The 25,427-nt window shown below is 43.8% G+C and overlaps 1 protein-coding gene across 3 annotated transcripts in view; it reads left to right on the plus strand.

Moving 5' to 3' along the window:
* Window positions 1-25,427, plus strand: part of LOC120413925 (probable multidrug resistance-associated protein lethal(2)03659) — a 27,266-nt gene continuing 1,839 nt past the window's right edge. The window contains exons 1-9 of one of the 3 annotated variants that reach the window (XM_039574908.2): window positions 1-138; window positions 6,294-6,616; window positions 18,452-18,583; window positions 18,641-18,900; window positions 18,964-20,537; window positions 20,594-20,812; window positions 20,872-21,511; window positions 21,566-21,796; window positions 21,961-22,654. In XM_039574908.2, the coding sequence (XP_039430842.1) occupies window positions 6,432-6,616; window positions 18,452-18,583; window positions 18,641-18,900; window positions 18,964-20,537; window positions 20,594-20,812; window positions 20,872-21,511; window positions 21,566-21,796; window positions 21,961-22,654 (3,935 nt within the window). In that variant the 5' untranslated portion in view covers window positions 1-138; window positions 6,294-6,431. Of the gene's footprint in view, window positions 164-189; window positions 327-6,293; window positions 6,617-18,451; window positions 18,584-18,640; window positions 18,901-18,963; window positions 20,538-20,593; window positions 20,813-20,871; window positions 21,512-21,565; window positions 21,797-21,960; window positions 22,655-25,427 lie in introns of those variants that run through there. The other 2 variants (XM_039574909.2, XM_039574907.2) reach the window with 2 other exon arrangements.

Raw genomic sequence — 25,427 nt, forward strand, 5'->3', positions numbered from 1 at the left:
CAGTCCTAGTCCGACCGCGCTCCGTCGAATACGTGTAATATTTTTAACTCCCGTCCGAGACTTGATGTGTTTATAGCCGGCACGCGCGCCGCCTCGACTGCTGGTCCAAATCCGCCATTTGACCCATTTCTAGCAAGTGTAAGGTTCAGCGTTCGAGTCCAGCGTAAGCCAATATTGAAGCGTGGGCACGTGTTCTGTCGAGTGTCGAGTTCAACGCAGTTCAGTGGACTTTTGAAGCGTCCTCGTTCCTTCTCCGTTCGAAAGTGATAGTGAAGAAGTGCACTGTGCTCTCTTCCTTGATTGTGATATTCTGGATCGCGCGGAACGTAGGTTTCATTCTAGGGTGGAGGGATGTTCAGTCACAGGGAGCAGCTGATAACGGCTGATTCTGAACAAATGTGAACTCGTTATTATTGGAAGTTCACAGTTAACCTTTGCGGTCAACAAGTCGAAGCACAAATCAGCTCAATTGGTGAAATAAATCAAACAGTCGGCTAACTAAAAAAAGAACCCGTTTTCAAGGTTGGAGACTTTGAAGTCGTCGCCGTCATGGCGAATGAGCAACCACAGGGAGAGAAAATGATAAATAAGTTGTAAAAAACACAACGCATACACCCTCCGACTGTCTACAGGAAAAAGAGAGTAGTATTTACAAGAGACATACAAAATACACTGTCGGGAAGATAGAGAGAGTGCAGCCAACAAGTGTGTTCCCTAGCCGTACATTGCCCCTTCAAGAACCATTCCTAATTGAAAGTCGATTGACTGAGGTTGAGTCACCGATTAGCACTCTTCTAGAGTTCCAGGAGCATTTGAGCGGGAACCGAACACCGGTTCAGGAGTTATGTAACCTCCTCGAAACAGACTCGTTCAGCGAGCTTCTCAGCGCACATGTGTGAACTATTTTGTATACTTTGTGTGATTTATTTCGGTTCCCCTGTTTGCATGACTTGACCTGACTTGGATGACTCGACAGTTCTGGACGGATGATGATGGTGAAGAAGGAATTTGATGTGATCAGCAGCAGCATGGACTGGACATGTGCGAGAGTGGTTGATTTGCAAACTTTTGGGACTTTATGGCCATCTGGATTCCATTTGTGTTACTTGACATGTAATGGCGGATGAAGAAATTGACGAATGTGCGAAAATTTCATCTTTTTGCTCATTGGATCCAAAAAAAACCTGTTCAGCCGTTCCGGAGAAGATTTTTTGAAATAATATAAAATAGAAAGCCTGACACAACTCGAGTTTATTGAAGCAGCTTTAAGGAAAATACCGTAACATAAAAAAACTTAGATAGGACGAAATCGGTCTTTTCTTTGAATTGTAATTTTTGTATTTTTTAATCCGGCTGAAACTTTTTTGGTGCCTTCGGTATGCCCAAAGAAGCCATTTTGCTTCATTAGTTTGTCCATATAATTTTCCATACAAATTTGGCAGCTGTCCATACAAAAATGATGGATGAAAATTCAAAAATCTGTATCTTTTGAAGGATTTTTTTGATCGATTTGGTGTCTGCGGCAAAGTTGTAGGTATGCATAAGGACTACACTGAAAAAAATGATACACGGTAAAAAAATTGTGATTTTTAATTTAGCTTTTTGTTACTAAAACTTGATTTGCAAAAAAACACTATTTTATTTTTTTTATTTTTTGATATGAACAACATTTTAGAAATTTCCAGGTTGTGCAAAAAAACCTTCGATCGAGTTTTGAATTTTTGAATCAAAACTAATTTAAAAAAAAACGAAATATTGGTCGCAAAAATTTTTCAACTTAATTTTTCGATGTAAAATCAAATTTTTTATCAAAGAATACTCTAGTGAAATTTTGATAAAGTGCACCTTTTTCAAGTTAAAACCATTTTAGGTAACTTTTTTGAAAATAGCAGCAGTTATTTTTTTTTAAAGTGCACATGTTTGCCCACTTTTGAAAAACTGAGCATATTCTCTATATTTTGCTTTTTTGAACTTTGTTGGTACGACCCTTAGTTGCTGAGATATTGCCATGCAAAGGTTTTAAAACAAGATAATTGATGTTTTCTAAGTTTCACCCAAACAACCCATTATTTGCCAACGTTGATATCTCAGCAACTAATGATCCGATTGTGAAATGTTAGTCTTGATTCAAAAATTTTGAATATATTGTTTTCGAAATGATCGGAAAATTTCACGAATTCATATTTTAACATTGTAAGTACTTTTTGATTGCAAATTTGATTTTACATCGAAAAATGAAGTTGACAAATTTTTGCGACCAACACCTCGATTTTTTTTTTTCAAAAAATCAGTATTGATTCAAAGATGTATAGCTCGGTTAAAGATTTTTTTTTGCAATTCCGTCGTGAAACTACTTACTTTTCCTGTCATTCTTGAACGACGAAATAGCCTACTTTTCTGTACCAAAAATAACAGAATCGAATAGCAACAGTTGAACTTTTCAGCACTTGTTTCGAAAAGTAACACTTTTCAATTTTTTTTTGATTTAAATGATTTATTGACAAAATGAAAATTTGACATAAAATTTCACTCAGTGTGGAATTGCAAAAAATGTTGTATGGAACTCGTTGCAAAACTTGATTTTTTCAGCACTCTTCGTATTTATCCAACTCGGTGAACCTCGTTGGATAAATGTACGACTCGTGCTGAAAAAATCCTCTTTTTGCAACTTGTTGCATAAACTACTATTACATAACCTGGAAATTTCTGAAAAGTTGTCATTTGATGTCCCCTGAATAATATCAAAAACTAACTAAAAATAATAATAGTGTTTTTATTTTGCAAATCAAGTTTTAGTGACAAAAAGTTAAATTAAAAATCACCAATTTTTACCGTGTATCATTTTTTAGGTTTAATCCTTATCCATACCTACAACTTTGCCCAAGACACCAAATCGATCAAAAAATTCCTTCAAAAGATACAGATTTTTGAATTTTCATACATCATTTTAGTATGGACAGCTGCCAAATTTGTATGGAAAATTATATGGACAAACTAATGATGCATAATGGCTTCTTTGAGCATATCGAAGGCACCAAAAAAGTTTCAGTCGGATACTACGTGCTCGTAGAGAACGACCGGTCTTATCAGCGTTTCGTACATGGTGCACTTTCTACGCCGGGAAAGGTGACCAGACCGTTGAGTCTTGTGGAGTCCATAGTAGGCACGACTACCGGTGATGTTGCGCCTCCGAATTTCCCTGCTGCAGTTCTTGTCCGACGTTACCAACGATCCGAGGTACACAAACTCCTCCACGACCTCGAAACTCGTCGCCGTCGATCGTCACGCTCGGTCCTATGTGAGCCACTCGGTTCCTCCTGCCAGCAGATACTTCGTCTTCGCAACATTCACCTTCAATCCAACCTTATCCGCTTCCCGCTTCAATTCGGTGTACCGCTTAGCCACCTCCTCGAACGTCCTGCCGACAATGTCCATGTCGTCGTTGAAGCCCGCCCGCCTCATAACACCTTCAAGCCCAATGTTGAAACAGAGGCCGGAGATACCGTCGCCTTGTCGCAGTCTCTTGCGCGATTCGATCGGGTCGGAAATCGCTCCCGAAATCTTCACGCTGCACCGTGCCCCGTTGATTTCACCATTCTGATCAGCTTCCCGGGAAAGCCGTTCTCGTGACCGAGTTGTACCAAGGGGTTGGAAACTCTTAGAGCTATACTTATTGTGTAAACCAGTATATCAAAATATATGTTAGTATACTAATTATTTCCTTTACAATATACTGAGAGTATCTTAATATACTAACAGTTTATTGCTTTTCGGTTAGTATACTAACAAGTATACTGGAATATCATTAGTATACTCAGTATTCCTAAATAATATTAGAGTTTCCAGCCCCTTGAGTTGTACGCGGCTTTGAAATCGATGAACAGGTGGTGCGACGGGATCTGGTTCTTGCGATATTTTTGGAGGATTTGGCCGTCGTCGATTTCCCCTCCACAAAACCGGCTTGGTACGTCCCAACGAAATCCTTTGCTCGCTCCGACAGACGACAGAAAATGATCTAAGACAGCCTGTTCTGTGTCCCAGACCTTGACTATCAGCCGGTGTAGACAGGCCGTCAGCTTGTCCGGGCCCTGCTTGATGAGTTCCGCACCGATACCATCCTTACCCGCTGCTTTGTTGTTCTTCAGCTTCTTGATGGCATCCATAACTTCTCTCATCGTGGGTGCTGGCTCGTCCTCGCCGTCCACCATACCACTGACGTCGTTTCCCCCGTCGCCCTGGTACTCCGCCTCTGGGCCGTTCAGGTGCTCGTCGAAGTGCTGCTTCCACCTTTCGATCACCTCACGCTCGTCCGTCAAGATTCCTCAGTCCTTATCCCAGCACATTTCGGCTCGCGGCATGAAGCCTTTTCGGTACGTTTGTACGGCTCCTTGTTCCCACGGGTGTTGTGCAGCAGCCACTTGTCCCGCGCTGCTTTCTTCTCGCCCCAAATCGCCTGACATTCCTCGTCGAACTCGGTCCACGTACCTGATGGCGCTCGATGCCGCTGCGTTGATGGCTGCTTCCATATGGCTCCAGCAGGCCTCCAGAGGGGCTTCGGCGAGCTCACCCTCGTCGGGCAACGCAGCTTCGAGTTCCCAACTGAATCACATATCTTCCTAAAGCATGAGCATGGGCATGAGAGATCACCCATGGTTGCCCCTCCGTTGCTGAACAGAACCGTAATATCCTTTGAGCACTACTGATTATAGGCTTCGACGATCTAGTGGTGTTTGTCTTATCAACAGCATGTATGAATGCGCTGAAAAGATAAAACACCGTGATTGCTAAAGCTAGATCAGTTGCGAATAGGTAACAGTCATTGGCCACCAACGGCGCCCGCCATGGCAGTTTGTAGACCTCGATTTTAAGGGACGGGAATGTTAGTAATGCACAGGTTGCTACTAGGGCAGCTGATTTACTCTGTGCTTACACCCCACAAGCGCCAGGAACCTGAAAATTTGTTAGTATGATAGGGTGTTTGGTCAGGATTCATCATAGAAGATGATGATGCGACCCAAAATCATAGTGTTTGTTGAAAGGTATTATATTTTATTCTCAAGGCAAACACTCGGTTTAACTGGTGTTAAATTTTTAATGAAATGGTTTAATCTTAGACAGCCGGCTGTGGAAAGATAGAACCAAAATCATTTGAACTTAATGAATGAAGGATTGAACAGTGCACTTTTTAACTTGAGATGATTTTACGAGTTTTAAATTATTGATGTTTAGTGAGGTACTGATTAACGTTGCGACCGACGAGTTGCAATGTTTATCGTGCTGAAATGGTATGATAGGGTTTTGTTATTGTTGCACACCGACGACGGACGCGAAAAATTTTGCGACCCGACGAAAAGGCATCGCAAATAGAACTCTGAATCACATATCTTCCGAAAAACTCATTAAAACGAATCCTTTTATAGACAATATTTGGAGTTTTTTTTTCTGAAAAGGTTCAACAAACCAAATTTTCAGTTTTTGCTATTTGTGTTTTTTTTTATCACCCCTGACTCAAGGCGGTTACAAAAACACCCAAAAAGCAAAAACTGGAAATTTCGTTCATTGGACCTTTTCAAAAACAAAACTCCAGGTATATACAATTACACACACCTCATTAGTGTGCTGACAACAAGACACTTTTCTGCCTTTCACGTCAAGAGCGCGTGCAGTGCTCTCCGACCATTGAAAACGCGTTGAGTAAGATCAGAACCGTGCGCTGTGTGATTTACTTTATTTTACATACTTATGTGTTACTAGACAGAGCCGGCACAAACGCAACTTCAGAGATAAGCACCCTGACAAGATATTATTTATGTACTCCGCAATACGACGTACAACTACATCTATACGGTCTTCCTGTTGACTGTGGGATTTGTGAAATGTGTTCAAAATTAGTTGATGTAGCTGTAAAATGAGCTGATCACACGTAGTTATGTTACGGTTGAAAGAGATTTAAGTTTCGGTGCGTGGTGTAACGGCGTTCTGGTTTAGTTTAGCTAATCCTACTGCCAGGTTAATCGCAATTTCATTGCCAAACAAACTCGTTTGATAGCGTTATTCCGGGGCTACTTCCCCCTGGAAATCGTCAGCAAAACCCCGTGATTGTTCATCCAGCGTGACCCAAGGTTATCGCAACAATTCGGCAGACCAACGTATTAAATTTGACCGTGACTTTCAGAACACCCAAATAAAACAAAAACAGCAAATTTGTCGACTTCCTAATAGCCAAATTCCGCCGCAACACATCGGAAGGATCAATCAACTAGCCTGAAAGTGCGATTCTTTTTTTGTTCTAGAATTCAGTAGCCGAATGTGCCTTCCTAATCAGCAGTGCCTTGCGATGTGCCCGCGCGGAAAGTGCTTCGCGCAAAGTTAGTGAAAAGTGAGAGCAAATTTACGCACGAGAAAAGACTGAAAGTGTGTTCCCCACCGGCATGGATCATTCCCGCAAGCCGGACAAGAAGAATCCCCGGAAGGGGGCGTTCGTCCTGTCCCAGCTGCTGTTCGGATGGCTGCTGCCGGTGTTCTTCAAGGGGTGCCGGCGGGGACTGGACAAGGACGACCTCACCAAGTGCCTCAAGAAGGATAAATCCGAGGATCTCGGTGATCGGCTGGAGCAGTAAGTATTTTTGTAGAGTTTTGTTTTGAGATAAGCTAGACATGCCAGTAATGAGGGCAAAATCGTGTGGAATTGGCCTTGGCCTAAAGAACACATTGTGCGATAAGATAACATTGAAGGGGTGCACTGTACGTGCGTTGAATGTCTAATGTTGATGGGTTATTTTTTAAATATTAAATGTAAAGGTTTATTTCATGAGTAAAAAACTAGGGTATTTGTCCCTATTTTGGGCCTAGTATCTATTTTGGGTCTACCAAACTTAATTCAAAGAAATTGAGCATTTCACCAAATCTGGCAGGAATCTGCCACTTGATAATGATAATGATACGTGCAGTCATTATCTTCATTTTGGTGGGCAAGAATAATTTACTTTTTCCTTCTAAATTAGAAATAAAGCAATAAAAATAACACTCTTCACTTTTTTCTTGGCAAATCGCTAATTGCCCATTAGGGCGAACATTTTCACCACTTTTGCTTACCGCTTGTTGACACTAAGCGCCCGGCTTTTATCGCTCAGCACACGAATGAGAGCCGTCCCCCGAATCTCCAACCATAGGCAAAATGTTTTTTATTGGTGGGTTGCACAATCCCGTTGCAAAAACAATCGCTTAACTGCCACCAAATCAATAAAATAACTGATTAAAGTTGCTTCGTCCATTTCGGAGAGAATGGCTCTATTTACAGTCCATTACATTTTGACACTTCTAGAAATTGTGACAGTGTGTGTGCGCTTTTCACAAGTTACAGTCTTTCTTGCATATTGCGGGCTTGTTGTTTGGCTTAGGCAACAAATGTTTAATTATGTTTAAAACTCGTAAAGAATGATATAAATCATGTCCATGCTTATTATGCACCTAATGCAAGTGAAATCAATCATTCTAATGTTGATTTGCGGCTTAAAACAGGGGTGACCAAAGTATGGCCCGCGGGCCGAACGTGGCCCGCAAGTTGATACTTTGTGGCCCGCGGACCCATTTTGAATGATTTTGTAAAATGGCCCGTTGACCACTTGTAAAATGATTTTATACTTTTTTAAAAAAAATAAGGTTTATTTCAAACTGTTATGTGCTAATCTTTTTTATTTTTTGTTAATAAAAAAACTGAGCAATTCTCTACCAAAACCGGAAATGGATTTTATTTGTATTTTTTTATTTGGTTCAAACTTTGTGGGGGCCTTCCCTATACCCAAATATGCTATTTTGTGTCATTGGTTCACCCATACAAGTCTCCATAAAATTTTGGCAGCTGTCCATACAAAAATTGTATGTAAATATTCAAACAGCTGTAACTTTTGAGTGAATTTTTTGATCAATTTGGTGTCTTCGGCAAAGTTGTAGGTATTGTTGAGGACTTTTGAGAAAAAAATAGGTACACGGAAAAAAAATTGAGGATTTTTTTATCAACTTTTTTTTACTAAAACTCAATTTCCCAAAATATGTATTTTTTGATTTTCGAGATTTTTTGATATGTTTTAGGGGACAAAAATCCGCAACTTTTGAGCCATAGAGAAACATGGTCAAAAAATCTGCCGCCAAGTTATGAATTTTTGAAAAAAATAGTGATTTTTGGAAAAAATCGAAGTTTCATGCAAAAACATGTTTGACATTATTTTTTAATGCAAAATTGAATTTGCAATCGAAAAGTACTTTACATATTTTTTGATAAAGGTCTCCGTTTTCTAGCTATAGCCACCGAAAGTTTGATTTTAGCGAAATATTTGCAGTTTTTCAATTTTCAAAAATAGTGACCATGAGTGACCATTTCTAAAAATATTTTTTTTGAAAAGTTCAGAAAATTTGCTATAAAATTGTCTAAGAAACATTGAAGATTGGACCTCTGGTTGCTGAGATACAGCGGCTTAAAGAAAAAGAAACACGAAAATTGAAGTTTTCTAAGTCTCACCCAAACAGCCCACCATTTTCTAATGACGATATCTCAGCAATTAATGGTCCGATTTTCAATGTTAATACATGAAACAATCGTGAAATTTTCCGATCTCTTCGAAAAAAATATTTTGAAAATTTTAAAATCAAGACTAACATTTTAAAAGGGCCAAACATTGAATATTACGCCCATTTAAAATGCTAGTCTTGATTTTAAAATTTTCAAAATATTTTTTTCGAAGAGATCGGAAAATTTCACGATTGTTTCATGTATTAACATTGAAAATCGGACCATTAATTGCTGAGATATCGTCATTAGAAAATGGTGGGCTGTTTGGGTGAGACTTAGAAAACTTCAATTTTCGTGTTTCTTTTTCTTTAAGCCGCTGTATCTCAGCAACCAAAGGTCCAATCTTCAATGTCTCTTAGACAATTTTATAGCAAATTTTCTGAACTTTTCAAAAAATATATTTTTAGAAATGGTCACTCATGGTCACTATTTTTAAACATTGAAAACCTGCAAATATTTCGCTAAAATCAAACTTTCGGTGGCTATATTTAGAAAACGGAGACCTTTATCAAAAAATATGTAAAGTACTTTTCGATTGCAAATTCAATTTTGCATTAAAAAATAATGTCAAACTTGTTTTTGCATGAAACTTCGATTTTTTCCAAAAATCACTATTTTTTCAAAAATTCATAACTCGGCGGCAGATTTTTTGACCATGTTTCTCTATGGCTCAAAAGTTGCGGATTTTTGTCCCCTAAAACATATCAAAAAATCTCGAAAATCAAAAAATACATATTTTGGGAAATTGAGTTTTAGTAAAAAAAAAGTTGATAAAAAAATCCTCAATTTTTTTTCCGTGTACCTATTTTTTTCTCAAAAGTCCTCAACAATACCTACAACTTTGCCGAAGACACCAAATTGATCAAAAAATTCACTCAAAAGTTACAGCTGTTTGAATATTTACAAACCATTTTTGTATGGACAGCTGCCAAAATTGTATGGAGACTTGTATGGGTGAACCAATGACACAAAATAGCATAGCGAAATCGGCCGATTTCGCAGAGAGTTGCTCAACTTATGATTTATCAAAATTTTGATGCCTACTTTAGGATACAAATAATTTATTCAAAAAATCTTCTAATCAAAATAATTTTACACGTTTCAATGTGAGTTAAACTAGTAAATATCGTCAAAACTTTCATCAAATATTTTTGGAAAAATTTAAAAAAAATGTTCAAGTTTGACTTAGGTAGAATTCTGTAATAATTGCAAAAATATAAGTTTTCTTTATTAATTTGCAAGTCATAACGACCCTTTTATAAACTGACCCACAAACTTACATACTTCCTTCGGGATTCGAACTCGTTACAGTTAGATAACGAATCTGATTGACTACCAACTAATTCAGGCAGACAAAATGTGGAAATCAGAGGATCAAGTTTGTTGCAAATATTTTACAAAGCTGTAGGTCGATCAACCCACCCCTCCCCCATTATTAAAAAATTGGCTCGAAAAAACAGGAGCAAAATTATATTTTCAAAAAACTTCAAAACCTCAAAAAATTAAATTTAAGTGCAATCAGCAGAAATTAATGAAATATGCATTCCTTTGCATTTAGAATCATTTTAGCATGTTTGAGTTTATGAAAAATTATTTGAATACAAATGTTTTTTTCGCTTAAATGTTTTTTTTTGTCAAATTTTATTTTTAACTATATTTATTAGGGTGGGTACGGATTTTGAAAAGTTCTCAGATCAAGTTCTGGTGTGGTTCTCCTTGTAGGGCATACCCATAGGGACCTTCACGCCAAATTTCAGCTCATTTGGTTGAAAACTGGCTTGTCTCAAGCGGGTTCAAGTTTACATGGAAATTACTTTGGGAAATTTTGAATTTTCGTTCATTCGCTCCTAAAGGCATGGGGAAAACATGTAGAAACTTCTAGGATGGCCAGAAATGAGCGGAATCGTCTGGAGAACAACTTTCCCTAAGAGACCAGGTCGATTCGTTCAACCCCCATCGAGCTCAACGGCAATACATCCGGGGTTTTCGGAACCAACCGTTTTCCCCAGGAAGGCATCAAATTTTCCTTAGCATGCTATGAATGCTTGATGAACACCGCGACGCCACATGTCAACAGCATTCAAAACACAAGTACAGTCATCCCACATATTTGGAACACCCACAAATTCGGAACACTTTTATGATAATTTGTCAATAGCATGCCAAAAGTAGCTTTTCTGTCGACCCTACTATTTTTAGAACCTTTATTTGGACATTATCTTGCTATATCACTAGTAAAAGTAATACTTTTTGAACAAAAACTTCATTCCAAGACTATTTTGTCCAGAACAGCAAAACACTGCCTCCAAATGGCCTGTTTCATAATTGTGGGATGTTATTGTGCCTCCCACAATTGGGGAACACCAGAATTTAACTGATATTTTCACAAAAAAAGTTATCAAACCATGTATAAAACATCACTAAGCTTGAGTTTCATTGGTTTCAGTGTGTGAAGAAATTATTTGGCTCCTGGAGAGATCCAAAGTTTGTTTACATTCGTAAGAAAAAAGTGTTCCGAATTTGTGGATTTCAAGGGTCAAAGTAATTCTTCAAAAACTTCATATAAAAGTTAAAATTTGCAGATGTTCGATACAGCATTCAAAAGATCGCAAGAAAAGCTTTCAAATGAAGGAAAAAGCGAATCATTAAGTTCAATTATCGATTTGCTATGATTTTTTGAACATTGGCCGATCTGGAAACCGTTCCGAATATGTGGGATGACTGTACATTCAGCTTAAAACTTTTTTCTTTAAATACCTGAAACAATAAAATCAATAATACCGATAGAAACCCGTTATTTTGTGGTTTCTATTATTTTGAATTGACTTTTTTTAAATAACAGAAATTAAAACATTTAAATTAAAATAACGATATTGCATATTTTAAAATATTTAATTTTTTCTGTAAATTTGGCCCGCAAGGTCATTCGAGCTTCAAATTTGGCCCGGCCTCCAAAAACATTGAGCACCCCTGGCTTAAAACATCACAATGATTAAGCATGTTTGTCGGCCGAATTTGTACGGCTGTACTGTACGAGCTGGGGCTGAGTAAAAAGTAAATCTTTCCCTGTTCCTGAGGGGAACACCCTTGAAGAGTATCGGGGCCGGCATTTACAAAGCGAATTCAGTGGCAGTTTCATTCTCAACTTAATGTTAACATGTTAAGGTTAATGTTAACATTCCATAGGTCGCCTCCCTAAGGTGTCGTGATAAGGTCCAGTTTGTGACGATACACTACCTTCCCTCTACTAAGCAATCGATTCCAGAAGGGAAAAGATCACCAGTTGTGTTGGTCCGAGCCGGGATTTGAACCCCGATCTACCGCTTACGAGGCGGAAGCGTTACCACTGGGCTACGTGGCTGGGGCTGAGCCGTACGTCAAAAAAGTTCGCCACGTGCTTCGAGATTTCAGAATCAGAAGGTAGGCCGAAAATATGTACAAAGAAGATCGTATGCTAGAAGCAATATCCCCAAAATAGGGACAAAAAAGTTTTTAGTTTCTCGGGCTTATACAAAAATGTGATTTAATAAAAGTTGTTCCGTTCGGAAAGAGTTTAGCGTGCACTCGAGCGTTGCTGAAGGGAGCGCTAACCAAAACAAACCACACACACAAAGTGGAGGAAAAACGGCGCGTGCAACGACAACAGAAAGTACCGCTAGTTTTGCTCCACACCACGACGTCAGCAGCATTCTTGATCCACCTCCCGTCCGAGAAGGAGGTGTACGACACGCGAGGACAAGTTTCGCCCAACCTCGACGCGATCCGACGCGAACCCCGAACCGGCTTCCGAGGAAGCAAACCCCCGACCGCGAATCGTTTGTGAACTATGTAGAGAAATAGAAGTTTAGTTTAGTAATTCATTAGTTTGATCCGCCCTCCATCCGATTCCGCCTCCGAAAAGTGGTTCCTCCGTTGTCCACCAAGGGTGACCGCACCCGAGAGTCCGCCGTCGCCAAAATTACAGTCCACACGCTCCGTAGTTCGGTCCCGACCGAACATATGGTCCTACCGACCCGGATTGGACTTCCGTGTGCGCGCCGCCCGGGGACATCCGGAAGGAAAGTTCCGACAAATGACCTTCCGATAAAGTGTCGAACAAAAGTGTCGCGAAACATTTCGCTGTGAGCAGTGGAACTTCAGCAAAGTGCGAAAACGGTTGCTGCCAAAAAGAGCTGCTCCGGAAGTGAGCTTCCGGAAAAGTGAAGAATAAGAAGATCCTTCCTGCTGCGGCAGAACAGTGCGAAAAGTGAAACAAACCCGTCGTTTGAGAAGACAACATCCCTCTCGCGTAAACCACATTCCGCTGCCAACGCTGTAGGCGACCTGCAGCGTTCCACCTCGATCCTGTTGCCCCCTGATTCCCAATTTCACCATGTGGAAGGCAATGTTTACGATAAAGCTGGAGGATGCGTTCCAACAGCGAGTACATGCCATGCAGAAGATCGCGAATCTCCGGGATGTCGTCCTCGATCTGCAGAATCCGACGCTAGCACAGCTGACAAAGCTGCGTAAAACCCTTTGGGCATTGTACGACGAGTATGGCCGAGCCCACAGCTGCATCGTCGGCAATGTTCCGGATGACGACCTCGCCCAGCAAGAAGTGGAATACGACGCCTTCGACCAACTCTTCGATGCAGTCAGCGTGCCATTGGAGGAGAAGTTCATTGCGCTGACGAACGCCAACCCGAAAACGAGTGCAATGGACTACGTTGCACACCAGCAGAAGCTCTGGACGATGTCAACGCCGACGATCTACGAAAGCAACTACTGGGACACCCCGATGATGGCCTGTGAGTCCGCCCATCCGGAGCTCTCAGGACAAACCGCCAACTCGAACCTACGATCCAGGCCCGAAAACCTGGACACGGAAGTGATTTTGCGAAATCACTCTCCGTCGACGAGCTACACGAGCTCACCACCCGAAACCCGGTCCAGGTCCCAAACCCTGGAAGCGGATACGGCTTTGCGAAGTCGTATGCCGCCAAAGATCGATCCAATCCGCCCATCCAAGCCCACATCCGCGAGCGATGTCTTGGACACCGAAGTGGTCATGCGTGACCAGCTTCAACCGGCAACCAATGCCGATCCGACGGACCTCCCAGTGTCCGCAATCTCCAGCGAAGTAACCGAAACCAGTGTCAAATGCGTGCATCTCGAACCGACACAAGGAAACCCCAACGAATCCGGAACCGGCCGTGTCCTCCCGGACTACGGTACCCACATGACTGGTGCGCCAACTCCCGACAGTGTTCTGAACCACGAAGCAAGTCTGATCGCAACAGACAACGGCATCGAACCACAAGTCGAACCCGACGAGAGATGGGAACTCGCAATGCCGACGGTGACAACGCTCCTCAACACTGACCGCTGCTCAAAGGACAGCGGATCCCGACCCGAAGCCGAGATGATGTCAACAGTGCTGCCAAGCATTCCCGAACCCAACCTGTTCAACTCCAAACGTTCGCTCACGGACGGTGACGCACGAACGAAAGAACGCGAGCCGCTACCAGCGGTGATTCTACGGAACGAAAAAGTTAATTCTCTCCGTGTCGAGCACGGCAGCTCCCTGACGACCATCCAGCGGGACGCTGTAACCCTCCAGACCAGAGCCGAGCTAAATCCGCCGCTGCCAACCGCTGCGAAAGCGCCCGATAAACGACGCCTAACCATAGCCTGTCCCAACTCGCCGCTCAACGACACCCACGGAACCCGGAAGAAGCACGCTGTCAACAAACCCGCAAACCCCAATCCTCGAAAGACGGAAGCCGTTTCTCCAATGTTCCCAGACCCGTTACAACCAGTGCTTTGTCGAGGCGCACCACACGAACAACGACCCACCTGCTCAACTTCTGGCGACCTGCGAGACACAGGAGCTCCGGAACCCAATCGCGTGAACGTGACACACCAACACCACGAAGAGAAACCTCCACCGAAACGAAAGTCCGAGACCGAGCAACTGACGGAGACGTGCGTGCAGTCTGAACGCAAAGGTGGCTCCAAGCACGCCCTCAAACGGCTTCAGCATAGAGCAGCACCGAAGAAGAGCACCCCAACAAGCGAAGCGCTCAACCATCGACCACTCCTGAACGAACCACTCGGCCCGCCGCAGAAACAACGCACTATCGCCGCAGTTTTCTGGACCTGCCTGAAGCTTAATCGAACAAACGGCAGTCTCTGCTGCTCCAAGCTAACATCCAACTTGAAAGCCACCATCGTCGAGTCCAGAACGAAGCCCAAAACCCCACGAAGCAGATCACTTTGGACAATTTCAAGCACCGCCGTTGCCGCACTTGTGAGTATGCTTCCAATTTTGCTTGCTTTTTGCCACAACATACACGCCAAGTACTACGAGAACGACTTCGTCGGTCGTGAAACCAGTTTCCTGAAGAACGGCCGTGGGCCATGCGAACAGATCGTCGCTCCGCAGTCCGTCAAGGTCAACCGACGCGTTGTGAGCAGCCAAAAAGTTCGCCTACTACGATTGCTTGAAGGCTGGCAGCGGAGCAAGATTCCGAGCAACCCGCCGTACAGTTACTCCACAGTGCGGATGTCCCGAAGCTGCAATCGGCGCTACGATGACGATTCCAACTACACACGAGGATGCCACCCCCGCAAACCGATTATCCAAGACGTCGGTGGACGAAGCCTGATGAACGATTCCGAACCAGCCCATCGAAAGTGCTCCGTTGGCGAACGCACGCTGGAGAACAAAAAGCGGCCAACCGCTCAACACGATGATCACACCAAGCTGTTCCACCGAGACCATCGTCACTGGATCAAACAAGCCTGCACGGTTTGTGCCGAGTTACCGCAGTGCGACCTGCCCGATAATGGTTCCACACGCATCACTCCATCGACCACAATGAACTCCAAGACCTGCCAATGCGACTACAGCAGATTGCCTGGGACCACCGAAGGTTCGCCCGAAGCAGCTGGAATTGCTCAAACCATGCCTTCACGATGGAGACCGCCCACGAAGAACTTCGATCCGTCTACTTCTTCCCGTTGCTACGCATCTGATCAACAACTCAACCAAACTCAACACTCCGTTTCGACATCAACGCCAACCTGATCAGCAAAAATGTTGAATCGATGCTTCAACGGGGGGAGTATGTTCCGTTCGGAAAGAGTTTAGCGTGCACTCGAGCGTTGCTGAAGGGAGCGCTAACCAAAACAAACCACACACACAAAGTGGAGGAAAAACGGCGCGTGCAACGACAACAGAAAGTACCGCTAGTTTTGCTCCACACCACGACGTCAGCAGCATTCTTGATCCACCTCCCGTCCGAGAAGGAGGTGTACGACACGCGAGGACAAGTTTCGCCCAACCTCGACGCGATCCGACGCGAACCCCGAACCGGCTTCCGAGGAAGCAAACCCCCGACCGCGAATCGTTTGTGAACTATGTAGAGAAATAGAAGTTTAGTTTAGTAATTCATTAGTTTGATCCGCCCTCCATCCGATTCCGCCTCCGAAAAGTGGTTCCTCCGTTGTCCACCAAGGGTGACCGCACCCGAGAGTCCGCCGTCGCCAAAATTACAGTCCACACGCTCCGTAGTTCGGTCCCGACCGAACAAAAGTGTTCGTATTAAAAAACAAATTATTCATGTATTTCTAGCAATGCTGCCTATAGCAGCCTATGAGAATTCTTGAACGACGAAATAGCCTACTTTTCTGTACCAAAAATAACAGAATCGAATAGCAAAACTTTTCAAAATAAATGATGAAAAGTTCTACTTTTCAGCACTGAAATGTGTGCTGAAAAGTTGAACTTTTCAGCACTTGTTTTGAAAAGTAACACTTTTCAATTTTTTTTATTTAAACGATTAATTTAAAAAAAATACATGCAAATTTGACTTAAAATTTCAGTCAATGGATGTTTTTCGGAATTGCAAAAAACGTTGTATGGAACTCGTTACAAAACTGGATTTTTTCAAAACAAACAAACCATCCACATTAACGACCCCCGGGTCTTTTGTGGTCTCTATTGCAAGTTTCTGCTCGAACCTAGGAGTCCGAAGGCTTGAATGGGGAGAGCACCCAAACCTCTTTCTACTCCAAGGAACCTTCCACCCCAGTGTTTGAACTGACGACCTTTGGATTGCGAGTCCAACCGCCGCCAGCGATTCCACCGGAGTAGGCTTGGTTTGGTGTGTTGTTTGTACTTATGGCATGGAGACGACTCCTACACCTGGAATGACTTAACGGCCTAACAACAACCAATACCGGGACCGACATTTTACTTCCTCATCCGATGGAAGGTTGGAACAGATGGGAAAACTCTTCGTATTTATCCAACTCGGTGAACCTCGTTGGATAAATGTACGACTCGTGCTGAAAAATCCTCATTTTGTAACTTGTTGCATAAACTACTATTTTAGGTCCCCATTAAATAAAAAAAAACGAAAATCAAAACTTTTAGGTGTTTATCTTAAAGTGATACGAAAGGTCGTTGCGAATATTTTTTGAATTTTATGTCCATCGACTCTGACAAAAGTCGATATAACCTTTTAAAAAATATTTGCAGTGGCCTAAAATGGAATAAACAAACAGGATCTTTCATATTTTTTAAAGTTCTTATCAAAATTGTGCGGAGACCTGTATGGAAAAAAACATTATTCAAAATGGCCTTTTACAAAATTCATTATCGCGTAAATTAAAAGTAAATCATTGAAAAAAAAACGTTTCTTAATCTTGTTCTTAATCCACCATTAGGTGGTTGGTGCCTTCCTCACATTTACAAAGTAATAATGAAAATAAGTTAATGAAAAAAACTGATACAGACTTTTTTCAGAAAACATGCAGACTCTCATTTGAAGCAATGTGGCAACCGGGCGTTTCGCATCTGGCGCGACTCTCGCACGTAAACAAAAAGAACCGGGACTTCGAGGTTATGCAAAAAATCACCCTTTTTTGCCGATACAAAAAAAAAATTTCGCCATAACTTTTTAAATACTTTACTAAACAGAATAAATTTTAATAGGGTCTTATGAGACCCCAAAACGAATCGAAAAAGGCTGACCCGGCCAAAATCGGTTCAGCCAGTTCTGAGAAAATCGTGTGGAAAAACAATCATGTCTACACACATCCCCACAGACATTTGCTCAGAATTTGATTCTGAGTCGATAGGTATACGTGAAGGTATATCTAGAAGGTATATTTAAGAAGTTCAATTTTCGAGTGATTTTATAGCCTTGCCTCAGTGAGGTGAGGAAGGCAAAAACTGGACCTTCTACACTATTTCTTTTTTAATCTGTGTATAAACAAGACAAAAGCAAACTTAACAAATATTTATGTTATTTATAAAATAAATATCTATTCACTAGAAATTTTGTTGTTGAATATGCATTACTAAACTCATCTCCTCGACCGAGACCTTGACCCGGACCTGCTCGGGGTACGCGATCTGGACCGTGCCGCCGCCCGTCTCGGACTACCGCGCGACCGACTCGGGGTCCGCGAACGGGACCGACTTCGGCGCCGCGGGGATCTTCCCCGACTACGGCTTCGATTCAGTCGCTCCTCGGCCTGCCGTTCCGCCCTCATCCGGCGGTAGATCGCAATGGCCTGTCGCTGAGCAAGCGGACGCCGGCGCCATCCGGGACCACAATCGCGGGGATTTGTGCGGGTTCCAGGCTATTTTTTTGGAGACGTTTAATTATTTTATGATTTTTTGCAAGCGATTTTAGAAATTTTACCTCAGATTTTACAATCATTCTTCGATTTGAAAATTTCATTGAAAGATATAAAATCTAGGGGTTCTGTCAAACTTGAAGATTCTTTTCCAAATGAAAATAACTATTGTAGTAAAAGCTGCCTACTGTGACTTGGATTATTGTTTGAGAAATCGGTTAACCCTCTTTTGTTCTTATTATTCTTCAGACAATGGGAAAAGGAACTCGCCCGAGCCCGCAGTAAAAACTGCGAACCCCGTCTTCGGACCGCCCTGTTTTGGACCTTCATCGACCAGTGCATCTTTGACGGCTTCCTCGTGTTCCTGTTCGTTCTGATCAAGTAAGTCCGCTCAAACCTCGTGCGGCACGTTCTTTACCGCTGATTAATTTCTTCCAGATCAATCCTGCCGCTGGTGCTGGCCCAACTCCTGATCCAGTTCCAGCTGCCCGTCTCGCCCAACGCAACCCACGTGGCAGCTTTGGCGTTCAACGGAACCGCCCCTAGCACAGAGCTGCCCGATGTGCTCCTCACGACGATCAATTTTCTGAACGAGCTGGACGATGAGCACAACGAAACTGTAGTTGATCGCGTCCGACGGAGCATAGAGAGTGGGAAGCGCAATCAGCTGGAGAAGAACGATTGGCGGGATGATGCGGGTGAGGCTTGATGAACTAAACAGGAATTGAATTGCTTGAACAAGTTTTGTTTTGCCTTTTTAGATTACAGTAACAGCAAGGATGACGGTTACGTCGATCTGATTGAGGATGAGGAAGAGCCGACGGTGCGGCGGTTATCAAGTGCCGCCGATTACATCAGTTACGTGTGGAACGATGCGTATTGGTTGGCGGGGATCTTGGTGGCGTTGACCTTGCTGAGTTGTTTCTGTAGTCATCACTCAGATTTGCGGCAGCGGTTGGTGGGAGCTAGGATGAGGATCGCGTGTTGCTCGATGATCTACCGGAAGACGTTGCGAATGTCGAAGAAAGCCGCTGGGCAAACGCCGGCCGGTTATCTGATCAATCTGCTGTCGAACGACGTCAGTCGGCTGGACTACGGGTTCATTTTCCTGCACTATGTGTGGGTTTTGCCGTTCCAGGCGATCTTCACGTGCTACCTCATCTGGCGTCAGGTTCAGTGGGCGGCGGTAGTCGGAGTCGTAGGCTTACTGCTCAAGACGATCCCCGTCCAAACGGGCTTGGGAAGGTTACAATCGGTACTGCGAATGCGCGTAGCGAAGCGTACCGATCAACGGGTCGGTATAATGAACGAACTCATCCAGGGCATCCAGGTGATCAAGATGTACGCCTGGGAGAAGCCGTTCCACACGGTAGTGTCGCTAGCACGTAAAAACGAAGTCCAGCAGATTCGGTGGGCCTCGTACATCCGCGGAATCTACCTCAGTACGATGATCTTCACCGAGCGATCGACGCTCTTCCTCGCGATCGCCATGTGCTTCTTCGAGGGACGAGCCATCACGGCGGAGATCGTCTTCCCGATGGCACAGTTCTTCAACATTCTGCAACTGACCGCTGCCATCTTCTACCCACTAGCTGTATCGCTAGGCGCTGAAGCCCTCGTCTCGATCGACCGCGTCCAAGAGTTCCTCGTATTGGAAGAACAGGACAAAAAGATGATCGGTCTGCGCAAGAATCTCATCGAAAACGTCAAGACCTGCCCGGAGACGGCCGTTGAGCTTGTCAACGTGTCCGCCAGTTGGGACCAGGAAAAGGACAAAACCCTTAAAGACGTCACCCTGAAGGCCAAGTCCGGCCAACTCCTCGCCGTAGTCGGACCCGTCGGCGCCGGGAAGAGTTCCCTCCTTCAACTCCTCCTAGGAGAACTGCCCATCACCAACGGAGAAACGATCATCAACGGGGACGTGTCGTACAGCTGCCAGGAACCGTGGCTCTTCACGGGCACCGTCCGGAACAACATCCTGTTCGGTCTGCCGTACGATCGCAAGCGCTACTCCGAAGTGGTCAAGCATTGCGCCCTGCTCACAGACTTTGAACAACTCCCGGACGGGGACAAAACCGTGGTTGGCGAGCGGGGAACTTCCCTGTCCGGCGGGCAACGGGCTCGAGTTAATCTGGCGCGAGCGATCTACAAGAACGCATCGATCTACCTGTTGGATGATCCGCTCAGCGCCGTCGATACCCACGTCGGGCGGCACCTGTTTGACGAGGTTATGGGACCGCGGGGTTACCTGGCGACCCAGAAGGTCACGCGGATTCTCGTTACACATCAGGTGCACTTCCTGAAGGAGGCCGACTGGATTGTGATCGTGGAAAATGTGAGTTGTTGGATTTTCCTACCGTGGAGATCTTAACTAAACAAATTGATTTTTAGGGCAAAATTCTCCTACAAGGCACGTACCAAACCCTGTCCAAGAGTAACCTGGACTTTGGTAAGCTGCTGGGAGCGTCCGAGGAGGTTAGTGAAAACGTCGCCGAGGAAGAGCTGGAAGACATCGCAGATGAGGAGATTCCGTTCATTGATGGCGCTAAGGCGGAAAGTTACAAGCTGTTGAAGAGTTCGACCTCGCTGCGAGGATCGACGTCGCAAATGGTTCGTATTATGAGTTCCAAATCCCCAAACTTTAAACTGATCACACTCTCCAATTGCAGTCCAGCGTGGCGGAAAACCTCGGCCGCACCGTCGGCGAGGACAAAGCCGAAGGCAGCATCCCGTTCCGCGTGTGGACCACCTACTTCCGGGCGGGTGGAAACCTGTTCCTGCTCTTCTTCACCTTCTTCATGCTGATCTTCTCGCAGGTCGTCATCAGCGGGTCGGACTACTTCGTCACGTATTGGACGCGCCAGGAGGAGCGGCGCCAGCGCGATCTTCCGGTGGAACACTCGACCGGCGAATACCTAACGGCGTACGGCGTCATCATCGTCGGCGTAGTCGTGTTCACCACCTTCCGAGGGTACCTGTTCTTCAACATTTGCATGAAGGCCTCCCGAACGCTGCACGATCGAATGTTCGCCAAGATCCTGGCCGCTCCGATGCGCTTCTTCGACACGAACCCATCCGGGAGAATCTTGAACCGCTTCTCCAAGGACATGGGATCGATCGACGAGCTGCTGCCCAAAGCCATCATGGACGCCGTCCAGGTTCTGCTAATCATGGTCGGCATCCTGGTGGTGATCGCACTCATGAACCCAATCCTCCTGCTGGCACTCCTCGGCGCGATCGTACTGTTTGCTGTTGCGTTGAAGCTGTACCTCCGACCAACGCAGGATCTCAAGCGGCTCGAGGGAATCAGTAAGTTTGGCACGATCTTCAAATCCTTCACTTCTTAACCCTTTTTCAAAACAGCTCGCAGTCCGGTGTTTTCGCACCTTTCCGCCACGTTGAGCGGCCTGTCGACGATTCGCGCCAACGAGGCCCAGCAAAAGATCTGCCAGGAGTTTGACGCGCTGCAGAATGTGCACTCGGCCGTTTGGCAGCTGACCATGTCGAGCAACGCCGCGCTCGGGCTGTGGCTGGACTGTATCAGTACGGCGTTTGTGGCCTGCGTGACGTACAGCTTCATCGTGATGCACCAAGGTGGGTACGAGTTCGTCGTCTAGTGACCTACTTGAAAACCAAGTCACTCAGCTAGGGTTCAGAAACCGGGCGTCTCCACGGAATCGCTTGGTCGGAGACTTGTTTTGCTGTTTGGCAGCAAGAGACGAACCCTGCTAAATCAAATATTTCGTTCTCATTTGCAGAAATCTTCAGTGCCAACGTCGGACTCGCCATCTCTCAAGCGATGATCTTGACCGGTATGGTGCAGTACGGCATCCGCCAGACGGCGGAGTCAATCCAGCAGATGACCTCGGTGGAGCGTGTAATTCAGTACACCGAGCTCAAGTCGGAAGCGGACCCGCCCAAGATCCCGCCGGGCGACTGGCCCTGGAAGGGTCAGATCGAGTTCCGCCGGATGACGCTGCGGTACGACAAGGACGGTGCGGCGGTGCTGAAGGACCTGGACCTGACGATCGCTCCGGCGTGGAAGGTGGGGATCGTGGGTCGCACCGGCGCGGGCAAGTCCTCGCTGATTGGGGCGTTGTTCCGGCTGGCGCCGATCGAGGGCAAGATCTTGATCGACGGGATCGATACGGGGGTGGTTTCGCTGGAGTCGCTGCGGTCGAAGATTTCGATCATCCCGCAGGATCCGGTGCTGTTCAGTGCGACCATCCGGTACAACCTGGATCCGTTCAGTTTGTACGACGATGACGCGCTGTGGAGGGCGATCAACGAGGTCGAGCTGAGGTCGGCCATCTCCGGGCTGGACTACATGGTGACGGAGAGTGGTACGAACTTTAGCGTCGGGCAGAGGCAGCTGATCTGCTTGGCGAGGGCCATTTTGAGGAACAACAAGATTTTGGTGCTGGACGAAGCGACGGCGAACGTGGATCCACAGTAAGTTTAGTTGGGTTTGTCTTGATTGAATCTACTTCCGACGGTAACCTCCAATAACTCCGAAAAAAGTCTGACGAAGCTGAGAAACAGGCTCGCAAACTGTTAGGAGCTTCAAAAGGCGCGGAAAACAGCTGGAAACTTACAGAACTTATTTGTATTTTTTTATTTGGCTCAAATTTTGTGGGGGCCTTCCCTATGACTAATGAAGCTATTTTGTGTCTTGGTTCACCCATACAATTTTGGCAGCTGTCCATACAAAAATTGTACGTCATGGCTGTAACTTTTGAGTGAATTTGGCGTTTTCGGAAAGTTGTAGGTATTGTTGAAGACTATTGAGGCAAAAATTGAAACACGGAAAAAAACGCCGATTTTTTAATTAACATTTTTTTCACAAAAACTCAATTTTCCAATTTTTTTTTGATTTTTGAGATTTTTTGATATGTTTAAGAGGACAAAATCCCGCCACTTTTGAGCCATAGAGAAATATGGTCAAAAAATCTGGTGCTGAGTTATGATTTTTTGAAAAATAATAATTTCTGGAAAAATCAAAATTCCATGCAAAAAAAAAATACCTAATTTTTTTAATGTAAAATTTGCAAGTGTAAATTTGCAATCGAAAAGTACTTTACAGATTTTTTGATGAAGGGCCCCGTTTTATAGCCACCGAAAGTATAAATTTAGCGAAATATTTGCAGTTTTTCGATTTCAAAATAGTGACCATGAGTGACCATTTCGGGAAAAAAAAATTAATAGTTCAAAAAATTGGCTATAAAATTGTCTAAGAGACATTGAAAATTGGACCTCTGGTTGCTGAGATAGAGCGGCTTTAAAAAAAAGAAACGGGAAAATTGTTTTTTTCTTAGTTTCACCCAAACAACTCACCATTTTCTTATGATGATATCTCAGCAACTTATAGTCCGATTTTCAATGTTAAAACATGAAACATTCGTGAAATTTTTTCGATCTTTTCGATAACAATACTTTAAAAAAAATGAATCAAGACAAAAGGGCCAAACATTCAATATTATGCCCTTTTGAAATGTTAGCCTTGATTCAACAAATTTCAAAATAGTATTTTCGAAAATATCGAAAAATTTCACGAATGTTTCATGTTTTAACGTTAAAAATCGGCCTATTAGTTGCTGAGATATCATCATTAGAAAATGGTGGGTTGTTTGGGTGATACTTAAGGAGCCATTACACTACTGAAAACAAACAAACCAACTCGCACTTTTTTTCCTGTTTGACAGTTTGCCAAACTCGCAAACAAGGCAAAATGTATGCAGGCTGACGTTTGTACAAACAAATCTAGGAAAACAAACAAAGCTGTCAAAAAGTGCGAGTTTGTTTGTTTGTTTACTGTAGTGTAATGGCTTCTTTAGAAAAATTCAATTTTCGTGTTTCTTTTTCTTTAAGCCTCTGTATCTCAGCAACCAGAGGTCCAATCTTGATCACTAGTGGTTGGTACTAGCAATGGTGGCCGACAGCTATAACATCAACTTCGTTTTTTAGAGGTCCAATCTTCAAAGTCTCTTAGACAATTGGGTCCTAAAATGAAGCTTAGATTGCTGATATTATTGTTCACAGCGATAAAGCTTATTTTTCTGAGTACAATGACCCTTTGTACGACCACAAAGAGTTTAAAATGGATTTTTAAATCAATTTTGAAAAATTAACCTTAAGGACCTTGACAGAAAAGGTCATACTTGACAGCTCGTTCCAAGGGGACTGTTCGCCATCGCGTCCGTTTCCGAGGCTCTTCAAGCGTAAAATAAAAATTCCTGACAATTGGTCAACGGCGAAGTTCCGCCATCTTGGATTTTGTCCGCTTTGACTCCTCCCATTTCTTGCAAAAGCCTAAAAATTAGTCTTTTAAACCTTTAAATAAGTCTTTTTAGGCCTAAAAATAAGTCTTAATCAAGTTCCGCCATCTTGGATTATGTCCGCTCTGATCCCCTCGCATTCTCGAAAAAGACTAAAATTTAGGCTTTTTGACGATAACATAAAGCCTAAAATTTAGGCTTTTTCGTACTAAAACGAAACTAGTCTTTTGAGCATGAGCATGAGCATGAGCATGGTTGACTGCCAATGAGCTGCTACTCCGTTATTGACAGATCAGCTGAAGTTAAACAATGGATCAAAAATGATCAGTGGGAGCCAACCATCCGTTCACTGTTTAACCCCTGAAGACCCCGACTTTATTAGTCAATACCGGCGCCCTCCCAAGAAGCCTGCAGTTCAACAAAAGGGAGGAATGTTAGTCCGATAGTTGAAGTTGCAGACTCATCAAGCACATAGTTTTTCGCTATATACTTGTTGATACCGCTTGAGACCGTTGAATCCACAGCATCTCCTTCAAGCATCACGTGATTATTATTTTTTTTTGGGTTAGTAGGATAAGCTAAAACGCTCAACCAAACCACAATAGGATAAGGTATTGGCTTTTCGATGCCTCCCGAGCTACGATGCTATGGGGAGGACTTTCATAACAAACCCGTCGGCGAGCCTTCCGAGCAACGATGCTATGGGAAGGTCTTTCTAATTAGCACACCAAAACACTCGCGCACAGGTATTTAAATACTGAATAAATGTAATTTTTCATCACGATTACCCAGACGACATTGATGATATAGGAAGGTCTTTTTTACATTCATTTACAGTAATACTTAAACTTATTTTAATGCAACAATTCACACGACGTCGTGCCTCCCGATCAACGATGATGTAGGAAGGACTTGAGCAAGCCAATCAGGATGAAACACGAAATAAAATT

The sequence above is a fragment of the Culex pipiens genome, chromosome 3, assembly GCF_016801865.2.
Source record: "Culex pipiens pallens isolate TS chromosome 3, TS_CPP_V2, whole genome shotgun sequence".
Classification (NCBI taxonomy): Eukaryota; Metazoa; Arthropoda; class Insecta; order Diptera; family Culicidae; genus Culex; species Culex pipiens.